This window comes from Manis pentadactyla, chromosome 3 (genome assembly GCF_030020395.1).
Source record: "Manis pentadactyla isolate mManPen7 chromosome 3, mManPen7.hap1, whole genome shotgun sequence".
Taxonomy (NCBI): domain Eukaryota; kingdom Metazoa; phylum Chordata; class Mammalia; order Pholidota; family Manidae; genus Manis; species Manis pentadactyla.
Window position 1 is genome coordinate 51,920,481 of NC_080021.1, and position 12,452 is coordinate 51,932,932.

The window sequence follows — 12,452 nt, forward strand, 5'->3', positions numbered from 1 at the left end:
GTAACTCATCTTAAGAAGTAATTTTATTCTCAGCCCTACACTAAAGTGATCTTTGGAAGACTCCTGCTATATAAGTTAACTCTTCAGCACACTGCCCTCTTAAGGCTGTCTGAAGAGAAGGGCAAGAGACAGAAGCTTTTGCTTTCACTCTGCCAGGCCCTCTAGGAACGCTGAGGCTAGGCCACGTACAGGATAATAACAGATATGGGGAATCAGAAAACGTGAAGGGAACATATAGTTGAAATATAGAGGGAAGATTTAAGAAAGTGAAATAGAACTTAAGAGGTAAATACTCATACTCAGAGTAGCATTTCTGAAGCCCAGTATTTTCATGTTGCTTTAAGATAGAAGGTGTTCGATCTTTATTTGCTTCCAGTAATCTACTTAAACTTCAAAGTACAACTTTAAGGTTCCCAAATTTTGATTGTCTACTTCAATATGTTGCTAAAAATTGAGTATCGATTTAATTCCCTGCCCTGACTAGGTTAAAGATTTGATAATGCACTTCAAAGTTTCTTCATGAAGTTATTTAATTCTAAGTTCAAATGAATGCTACTGTACTTCCCCTGTGTAAATATTTCATGATCATAAAATTCACACATTTGTAAATTGTTACAAAATAGACACAAAATACAAAATAGTTACAAAATACAAAATAGGTACAAATTAGTGTCTTAATTTTGTTCCACAATATTTTGGAGGAAATGATAAAATTTTACTTATCTCATTTCTATTTCTACTTCATTTCCTATGTCAATGACTAAATGTTCTCCTGTCAGGAATACATGAAATATCCTATTTTTAAGGATTCTCAGGAAGGACAAGATTCTTAAACTGACAAATTCATCGTCTATAAGAAAAGTGCCATGAGAGAATTTCTTAGGATTTAGAGACAGAGAGAACAAGTACTGAATCACAAAGAAACTGAAAAATAAAAAATTTAAAAAGACTCCAGAAAAGAAGAACGGTTCCATACTGAGAAAAAAATCACATCTTGGGGGAAAAAAAAAATCACTTTTATTATTATTGATGCTTTGTGAAAGGAAGATATCAATTAAGGTCTTGTCAAAGGAAAACATAGTATCCTGATCTCTGAATAAGAGATCCTAATATTATAGTTAATATAGTGGGGACACTAGGGTTAGATGAAAATGGGAGGGAATGTAAGAAAATAACAAAATTTAAATGTTTTGTTCAAAATCACCATAATTCACAGTGACTGAGCAACAATATTGCTGTGTCATATTATTCTACAAAAACTGACAAGCAAAAATTTCAACTTTGGCTGTCCCATTTTAAAAAGTAGCCAAGAACTTAGAGATATTAACAAATAACAAAAGGATCAAGAAAATAATAATGAGGTCCTAAGAAGAAACATAAAAAAATGCTTATGCTTCTATAGAGGAAAAAAAAAAAAGAATAGTCATTTAATAGAACTTATCATCAATTTTGGTTGTATATAAAGGTTTTTTCCCCCAATTTTAAACAAATAATCAAAGGAGGTACTCTGCTGGGTTTTGGAGTTTCTGCTTGGAGATAATCAGAAAAGCCTAGAAAAATATTTTCACAAAGTATTTCAGATATTTACTTGCCTAATGGTAGGCGGCTTGAATAGAAAATTTCTCAAGGCTCTTACAGATCTATTATCTTATAATTCTATAATTTTGTGGTAATTCAAACCACTTCATACTGTCAATATTCTCCATTTGTGTGAACAGGCATCAACTCCTGTATGTTATTTCATTTATAAGATGAGAGCTTGAAAAGCACCTTCAGATAGCAATTTGTACATGATCTGATATATTTTCATGGTTTTCTAAGCTTTATGAAAGATTTAAAAGAACTGTACCCAAGGTTGCATTATTTATAAAGGGAAGGTATTAAACAGAATGCCATATAAGAAATTAAAACAGAAAAGCAATAGAATGCTAGTAAAAGCTTCTATTGTTTATGGTATTTTCAGATCAAACACAAGTCCAAACTTTGAGGATGGTGGAAGAAGATTACGGATCTCTTCCAGTAACCACTATGAAAATTTCTTTTCTACAGTAATGAATAAGATTGTATGATATAGCCAGAAACTTTGCTGTATTTCATTTAGGAGCATACTGAAGTTTGAGAAAGTATAAATATCTATTGGTTGGTTTATGATGGCTTAGACTTTTCCTTATGCTTCTCATAAAAAATAAACTGACAAACAAATACAAAAGAACACCTGTTAACATTTCCTGATGTGTGTCTATTTCCCTATCTGTAAAGGAGGGAATAACAGAACCTACTTCCTATGGTGGTTGAGAGAATTAAGTGAGTTAATCCATTTGAAGCCTCATAATAAGCTCTTGTTTGTTAACTATTTCTGCTTAAATTAGAAGTTTGTCAGGCACTGTATGGATAAATTACTGCTGTGAAGCTTCAGTTAAGTATTATCAGAAATAATTTTGAGCATCAGATAGTTAAGCAGTGAGAGATGTCACATGATTACTTGTGGGCTCCTCTCTAACTATTATGTTAACTATGTTAACTATTGTGCTATTACAATAAAGACTTTAACCAATCACTATCTAATATATTACCAAATTAACCAAGGTTCTTTACTTCCTACATAAAAACATAGTGATTAATATGTAAAGCAAACCAAAATGTGTGTGGCTAGAAGGCTCTCATTACATTTAGTTTATTTTATTGCAAAATCTTAGAAACTCTTTTATTCATATTTTACAAGTTCTAATTATGTCACCTAATTAACTAATAAAAAAATTAATATTATGTGTGAAAATAATGTTGTTGTTCATATGGAAGTTTTGTTGAATATCTTTGAAATCTTTAAAGGGAAACAGATGAGTCCCTAAAGTATCACCACTATATTAACCATGGCAATACATGGTTAATACATGTAGAACCAAAAGAAAATATTTAGACTAAAAAAATAGACAAGATGTATTCTGCTTTTAGATCATATTGATAAAATTTTTAACTTCTTGCTTTCCTTGAAAAAAAAAAAAAAAGCCTGGAAATTGTAGAGACTGCTTCTGGCTATAGTTTATGCCAGAAAGAAAATAGAGAATTTGAGTTTTCCAACCATGGGACTCATATAATCATCAAAATCTGATGGATTCATCACACATTTTAAGATTATTATGTTTAACATATCCATATGAATATATGTTTTATATATGTGAATTATTTATATGTAATTTTCCATAATTCATCAATATAATTGACTTTTCCCTTCAGTCAACTAGTTACCAAATTCAATTCAGTTCAGTTGGAAAGAAGGCTTACATTGTGTTATTATTTGTTAAATCAAAGTTGAGAGCATATGAATGTCCTCTATATTATTCTTTTACCTGTATTCATGAGTTCAAATACTTATAAAAAAGTGAATGGAGTTGGAGAATGGAGATAGTGTCAGAGAAGAGGGTCTTGAGCAGTGAAGTTAATGGAGTTAATTAGGGATTTGGGGAATATTATGGTTGTTGTAGGGAAGATTCTGAATACTATAAGTTTGTACACTGATGTGGATCAGCTAGTATGGAGGAAGATACTGATAATGAAGAAAAGAGAGAATAACCAAGGGAAAGAAGTATTTGACTAAAGGTTGGACTGCAGCACAAAAGTGGATATATTTGAGTGTCTGACTTTGATAGAATAGAGATACTCTCCAGTTTAACAAGAAATGAAAAAAAAATTTTTTTTCAAGTTCCAGAAACCTATCGTATTTCTCATTTATCTCACACACACACATCTTTCATAAATAATATATTTCTGTTTCTATACAGAACTCCATATTTGTCTGTTTTATTCTTTGAAAGTACTTAAAATTGGCAACTGGAACATGTTTGCATTCCTGCAAGATGCAGAATAGATATGGCTTCTATAGTTCCACTGTGTGAAGTGCCCTTCAGGAGTTACATGGGGCTGGACAGTTAAAGGGCAGAGAAAAGATTTAATGCTTGCATTGATCAGCATTGAAAAGACTAAGAACAACAAATGCTGGCAAGGATGTGTAGAAAGGGAAACCCTCCTACACTGCTGGGTGGGAATGTAAATTAGTTCAACTAATTGTGGAAAGCAATGTGGAGGTTCCTCAAAAAACTCAAAATAGAAATACCATTTGACCCGGGAATCCCACTCCTAGGAATTTGCCCAAAGAATACAAGTTCTCAGATTCAAAAAGATATATGCACCCCTATGTTTATCGTAGCACTATTTACAATAGCCAAGATAAGGAAGTAACCTAAGTGTCCATCAATAGATGAATGAATAAAGAAGATGTGGTACATATACACAATGGAATACTATTCAGCCATAAGAAAGAAACAAATCCTACCATTTGCAACAACATGGATGAAGCTGGAGGATATTATGCTCAGTGAAATAAGCCAGGTGGAGAAAGACAAGTGCCAAATGATTTCCCTCATTTGTGGAATATAACAATGAAGCAAAACTGAAGAAACAAAACAGAAGCAGACTCACAAACTCCAAGAAGGGACTAGAGGTTACCAAAGGGGAGGGGTGTGGGAGGGTGGCTGGGGAGGAGGGAGAAGGTATTGAGGGGTATTTAGATTAGTACACATGGTGGGGAGGGGATCATGGGGAAGATAGTGTAGCACAGAGAAGACAAGTAGTGACTCTGTGGCATCTTACTACACTGATGGACAGTGACTACAATGGGGTATGGTGGGGGGACTCAATAATATGGGTGAATGTAGTAATCACATTGTTGTGTCATGTGAAACCTTCATAAGAGTGTATATCAATAATACCCTAACAAAAAAATTGTTAAAAAAAAGATTTAATGCTCGCATCATTAGAAGAGATGAGGATACAAGAAATAACCAGACTCCCATAAAGCCTTGCAAAATGATTAAAATATCTGAAAGTAACTTGGTAGAAACAGTACATTCCTCTTGATTCCTCTCTATCTGTAACTAACCAAGTCCTTTCAATTTTTTTCTCTTGAATATCTCTGTATCTCTATTCATTTATCTAACTGCACAAGTATTGCTTAGTTCAAGCCCTCATTGTATCTCACTTGGGCTATTGCTATTGTGTTCTTTGTGTTCTTTCTTCTAGTCTCTCCACTGGTGTAACCTTCTTAAAATATAAATATTATGGCATCATTTCCCTTATTAAAGTTATTCATGCTTGTCTTGTATACCTCACAGGACAAAATCCAAGCCTCCGGTATGACACATATGTTTAATCACAATGTAGATTTTACTAAGAACCTGCTAAATAACTTATGAGCCCATTGAAAAATGAAAACATGGGGCCTCTTGTTCATAAATTACTAAGAATTTCAAGATGGTAACAAAGGTATTAAAACGTAGCAGGAATTTTCTAAGCATGAAGCCCTTTGTAACTGCATGTTTAGCACACACAGAAGCTGGCCTTTATCTCACCTACCACTTACCACACCATCCTCTGACATTTTTTCACAAGTACCCTCATGTTTAAGAACTCTTCAGTAACTATAGGTTCTGAAATACATACTGTGCTTTGCCCTTCCAGGCTGCTGCAATGCCATTCATCCCCTTTTTCTTCCTTAGATCTGCTTGGAAAAAAAATGCTTATTTTCTCTTAAGGACTCAACTCTTATTTCTTAAAATATAAAATGCTCTTTGAAAAATTTAATAGTTTGATCACTGCTTTCTGGATGACACCATCATACTCACCATATATTTATTGTTGAATTTATCATATAATTACATATTTTATTCATATGTTTTTTTGCTAAGCTCAGACTAGTCCTGAGAGGTGGATCCATATTTTAATTATATTTTAATTTCCCATGCTTGGTTCAGTGTCTGGCATGTATTAAAACCTCCATAAATGTTTTTTTTAAATGAGTAATGTTATAACAATTCTAAATATTTTGAAGTTGTGAGCCACTAATACTTGTTTGCACTGCTTATGAAAGTTTTAAGTGTCATAACTTATTATAGTTTCGGTCAAATTAAAAGAGTTTGTTTGAGTTGCAAATTTCAGGAGAATCTGAAACCTTTTGGTATTTGAAGACATTTGAAATAATCAAAATGGTGTTTTAAAATGTTCAATTATATACATCAGGCATAGTGTGAAACTCACGTTCAAAACCCTCTCTGAATCTATCAATTCTCTGCCTCTATCCAAGAATGAGGAACCATTTGAGATTTTTATCATTCCACTGATGTTTGAACAGACTGTTTTATTGCTATCATTATTTCTTCTTAAATTAGAAGCTTTTCAGATACTCTGTGGATAAATTATTACTGTGAAGCATAAATCAAGTATTATCAGAAATAGCAAGTTTGAATATCAATTGGCTAAGCAGTGAGAGATGTCACATGATTACTTGTGGGCTTCTCTGTAGGAGACAGGAAGTAGAAGGACTCATGGCATCAAAGAAAATGGATTAAAATGGTGATGATAATGATTGAAGAGATACGTAACTATAACTTTTTAAATAAGTTACTTTAGAATTGTGCAAGTTTGTCTTTAGAAATGTTTTTCATAACTCTATTACACAGAAATTCTATTTGCTTAACTATGGTTTGAATGTTTATGTTCCACTCTTCCCACCAAATTCCTATGTCCAAATCCTAATGTGATAGTTTCGGAGAAAGGGATTTTGGAAGGTGCTTAAGTCATGAGAGTGGAGCCCTCATGAATGGAACTAGTGGTCTTATAAAAGAGATCCCAGAGTGCTTCCTAGCCCCTTTGACCATGTAAAGACATAGGGAGAAGGTACAGGCTATGGACCAGGAAAAGGGTTCTCACCAGAAAGTGAACATACTGGCATCTTGATCTTGGACTTCTCAGCCTCAAGAACTGTGAGAAATAAATTTCTGTTGTTTATAAGCTGCCTAGTCTGTATTATTTTGTTATAACAATCATCTTACATAGGCATATATGCATATATTAAGCTATCTTACATAAAATATAGAATGCATGGAAAAGAATAAACTGCTTTGCAAGCAAGTTTAAGATGGTAAAAATACTTTTGTTTTATAAACTTTCAAAAGCAAAAATAAGCTTCTTAATCTTGTTTCAGTTTTACATTTAATTTAATAAGCAAAAGCATGGTATTAATTTAAATGTTTTAATTGGGATTTAGATATCAGAAATCTTATTAAAAATTTTTTGTCCTCTGAAAATTGTTATGAAAGATATTTTTATCTCCTTTTATGATCGGGAGACCCTAATAAAGGGAATCCCCCCCAAAAAAAGAGTAGAAAAGAGATTCAGTTGTCCAAAGAAGTAAATATATTAGTAGGAATTTATTTATCTGAACAAATTAGTAAGAAGCTGGTCTGCAGGAAGAAATAGAGGTGTAAGGTAATTTGGTAGATGATTACAGTGATTCCAAATTTAAAACTTAAAAAAAAAAATTAATAATCCAGCTTCTTATGAGTTGGTATCTTTAATAACTGAGTAATGTGTCCTTGAGATTCCTAGGAATGCTTGTCCAGTAATGGTTCCATTTTCCAAAGTCTGGAGTAATTCCATTATAATACAAGGAGTTTTTCATTGTCTTATCCTAGAAAAAAAGGATTATTAAAGAGAATTAATCCTATCACCCCTAAATTTTAAAACTTATAATAACATGAATTCCATATAAAAACAAATAGAAAAATTACAACAAAAGAATCCCTCTTAAGACTTTAAAGGATAAAATTTTCACCTAAGCAAAATCTATAGAAAACATAATTTTTCCATTAAATAAATTAAATTATCCATTAAATAAAATTATCCATTAAATAAAACTCTGGACATTCATATCTATAATTTATTTCTCAATGGAACTACTTTTTTTGAAGTTTAAAAAAAATATGAGGGGAAATTATAATTTTGATTTATAAAACATGTTCTTTTAATGAGATCTTAAACTCTTTATATATGGCATTTAGCTATCCTCCTATTACTGATATTAACCAGATAGCAAGGAATTATTTGCCCTATTTTTATTATTTGCCAAGATCATTGGCAACTCTTCTAACAAGTGGAGTAGCTTGTATTATCATTTAAACGTATGGTCCCCCTCTCAAACCTCCCCATAAGGGAACTCTGTATGGTGCCCCTTCTTAGAAGAGGCTTAAAATTTTCTGTCCCATTGATTCCGGGATGGTTCTGTAACTTGCTTTGGTTAATACAATGAGAGAAGATGTGAGGTGTGCCATTTCCAAGAAGCAGCTTTGGGAACCACTGAGTGTTCCCTAAACTGACTTTCTGTTCTCCATATGAGAACAACATTCTGATTCCCAGCCTAATGCAGACATGCAGCCAACCCATGCTAGGCAAGTGGGTAAGAAGTGACCCTTTATTTCTGAAAGTCACTGAGGATTTGGGGGTCATTATTTCAGGGCAAAATTTACCATAATCTGGAGAATGGCATTAATATTTTAAAAACACTTCCTAATCTACATTTTGTTTCATTCATATTGACTTTAGTTAAGAAAACAGAGAATGAAATAAAAGCCATAAGGAGTAAGTGATATTTATAAATAAGTAGAGGGAATGAGTTTCTCTGATTGCCTATTATGTCTCATTTAACCTTCACAATAACCCTGAAAGATAGGAATTATGTGGTTTTTAGATGAGGACACTAAAGCAGTTTCTAATAAAAAATTTTGGTTGACTCCCAGGGTTGATGTGAATAATTACATAATATGCTACTTAAATTTAATTATTGGAACACAAACATTTACAACTATTAAGACAAAGAAATTGTCCATAAATACTATGAAGTCAATAATATTCAAGCTAGCATGAATTTGATTTGAAAGATACTACAGTTAAGCTGAAACTCTGTCAGACCTCAGGAAAGGTACCTATTGTAACAGCACAATTTTTGTTTGTTCTTGTTTTTAGTTCAGTATGCTTATATTATTGTGTGGAGCATATTAATTTAATTCTATACCACATTTGAAGGACTGAAAAACATTTTCCCACACTTAACAGCCTGCTATTAGGTTATTTTCCATTCAACTGGTACAAAGGAAAAAATTACGTATTAAATTTGTTAACTTTTTTCTATAAAACTTGGATAATTAAAGTAGTACAAATTAAAAACAGAAAGAATGAATCTCAGGACAATAATGAGATACTTAAAAGTGGTAATCCAAATAGTTCAGGAGACATTTACATTAGTTTTCTATTAATGCAATTAACAAGCAGCACTAATATACAGATTTATAATAAAAATAAGAGACATGTGATATCATATAGACAGGAGTTGTTGTACTGAGATTGCACATATGGATCAGAAGGAACCAGTTTCCCATAGGTTGAGAAATCCCAAATTAAAGTTTGGAGATGTGGAGTAACCTGTGAGTCTTAAAGTTCAAAAGTGGTAAGGCAGATATTTGAATCCAATTCAGTGTTCTCTTTATGTTGCCGCAAAATAAAAGCTCTAAATATAGCGTAATCCTATTTTGGTAAATTCCTCAAAAAACTCATAAAACTTATGACTTGGTAATAATAACTGAAAAGGAAAAGGGAAAAAAAGTGTTGACCAAAGAGACAGTAAATTGTCAGATATATATATATAAGTGTGGAGAATATAAATCATGGATTCTTAGTTGTCAGAAGCAGATGCCAACAGAAATAACATTTTGTTGGAATTACTGTCAAACTGCTGTTGTTTGCTTATTTACCTTTTATTTATATTGCCATATTTGCAAAAATGATTGGTGATAACTTCCAATAAAACATGCAATACAAGTAAGAAAGACCAATAAAACCAGGTAAAAGAGCAATTTATTAGATAGAGGGGAAGAAAAATACAGATGGTCCCTAACTTAATGATGGTTCGTACAATTTTTTGACTTTACAAAGGTGAAAGAGTGATGCACATTTGGTAGAAACCATACTTTGAATTCTGAATTTTGATCTTTTTCCCAAGCTAGAAATATATACCTCGTGGTCCTGGGTAGGGGAAGTAAGCTACAGTTTCCTGTCAGTCACGCAATCACGAGGGTAAACAACCAATAGCTTACAACCATTCTGTACCCGTACAACCATTCTTTTTTTCATTTTCAGTACAGTATTCAATAAATTACATGATAGTCAACACTTGATTATAAAATAGGTTTTGTGTTAGATGATTTTTTTACAGCTGTGAACTAATGCAAGTGTTCTAAGCACTTTTAAGGTAGGCAAGGCTAAGCTATAACGTTTGGTAGGTTAGGTGTATTAAAGGTATTTTCAACAAGATTATTTTCAACTTAGGATGTGTTTTCTGGGGTATACCCCATTGTAAGTCAAGGAAGATCTGTACTAATAAAGTAAGAATACTTGTTTAATAGCACCAAATATAATTATGACTTTAGAGAGAGCTGAGTTAAAATGGTATTTTATATATCTAATGGCTCCCATTTCCAAATAAAAAAAATCTATTTTTCAAAATACTGTTACACAGTGTTGATAATAAGATATAGATAGATGCAACAACAGTTTTTTTTTTAAGGCAAAAGTAAGCTCATTCAATGGTCCTAAAATTTTCTATAGAACATAAAAAAGTAACAATCTTCTCATTTTTTTACATTAAATTAGAAAAATCACTCTCTGACTTGTGGGAAACAGGATTTAATCACTCTTAGATATCATTTCCATTCAATTTAGAATAGTGTAAATGTCATGGCTCTAGTGCAATTTAAGCCTTTGAGGAAGAACATCTGGTGTCTCTGCACGGTCACTAATGGCGCATTTTGCTTTGAGCCCACCTATCCCTTAACCTTGGGTGACTGACACTTGTAAGACACCATTTGCCGTAGCCCACCCTCTCCAGGTGCACCACAGAGTTGCTCTCTCTGAAGTGTGCGACCTCAGAACACTGTGGGGAAACTGACACAGGTACTCTTTCTTGGGGAGCACGTACAATTCTGATTTCTTTGGAAACTTCCAAAAACCTCAAAAAACCCTCTGTTCTTTTAGTATCAACCAACCACATGGAAATTATTCTCTATATCTTCTCCTTCTCTGGATTGATGGTAAATATTTTCCCATTAGAGCACTATTATAAATACAATGGAGTGAAAATTGGAAAATTGGACATTAGCCACAGTCCATTCTTTGTGTTCCTACTGATTTACTTTGTTAGATAAACATTTTTTAAAGGCTTAAGAATATTCAGTTAGGCTTTGTTGATTTATTGTTGTTATGTTAGACTTGGTAATATAGGGTATTACTACTCATTCAATTTAGGCCATTAAGTGTAATTATTAAAGATAGATAAAATGGAAAAATAAGAAAAAAATTTCTTTCTCCAAAATTAGGGAATTACAATATCATCTAAAATGTATGCATTTGTCTTATGCCTCTTTTTTCTCTCTTGCTTTCTCTCTAACATAGTAAAATAAACATAACATTTACTATTTCTACCTTCTATAAGTGTACAGTCTGGTGTCATTAAGTACATTCACACTGTTGTGTAACACCACCTCTATCCATCTCCAAAATATTTTCATCCATCCCAAATTGAAACTCTGTACCCATTAAACAGTAACTCCCAATTCCACTCTCCCCCGAGCCCCAGGTGACCACTATCCTACCTTCTGTCTCTACGGATGTGAGATAGAATTTGACTATTCCAGGTATTTCATATATATTTGTCTTTTTGTGTCTAGCTTATTTCACTTAGCATAATATCTTCAGTTTTATCCATGTTATTGCATGTATCAGAACCTCATTTTCTCTTAAGGTGTTTTTTTTTATCTGGATAAGTGACCGTGTTTGGCAACAAAGCTAAGAAAGGAATTGGGATTAATGAATTTAGTGGTCAGCAAATTAAAGCATTTATTTTTGTCATGTAAGAGAGAGACAGAGACAGAGGTGAGGGGAGAAGAGAGAGAATGGGGCAGGGTAGAGAAAGAGAAAGAGAAATTCTGGAGCAAAAAAGGAAAATGCAGAAGCTGATATTACAGTACTTGCATCTTTTCCATTGCACTGGAAAATTAATTTGAACACTTTACAGCACTTCTTATTTGTGGTTCACAGTGGACACAGCCTTTCAAATTTATTTCATAGTTAGCAAATGGACAAAACCTTTTGACAGCTTCCCAGTCCATCCTGTTTCCCAAATCTCATGAAAACCAGCAGGTCTCTATATTAAAAACTAGTCCTGAAAATCACATAAGAAAATGCATTGTTATGAAACAATGCTACAAGCAGTGAAGCCAAAGACCACCAAGTTAAACAAAAAGGGTAAAATCTGTCTACATATTCTCACACCCTTAAACATGTTTTCCAGTGTGAACTGCCTGTGAGTTTATGATGACAGAACTTGGCCCACCAGGCAATCACTCTCAGAAGGACTCAGGTCTCTCCAGAAACTGTATTTATATTTCCCAGATGATTATGTCTTTTATTAAAAGCAGCAGTTGAGAAATGGTCAAACTCAGCATCAGAGAAGTAGTCCAACTATAATGACTAATTTTACCTACAGACAAATATGGGAAAGGTCAGGAGAG

General features: G+C 32.9%; 1 protein-coding gene across 1 annotated transcript in view; it reads right to left on the reverse strand.

Annotated features, from left to right (window-relative positions):
* Nucleotides 1–7,405: 7,405 nt before the first annotated feature.
* CNBD1 (cyclic nucleotide binding domain containing 1) overlaps nucleotides 7,406–12,452 on the reverse strand; it is a 296,599-nt gene continuing 291,552 nt past the window's right edge. The window contains exon 12 of the mRNA XM_036925074.2: nucleotides 7,406–7,522. Coding sequence (XP_036780969.2) covers nucleotides 7,406–7,522 — 117 coding nt within the window. The remainder of the gene's footprint in view (nucleotides 7,523–12,452) is intronic.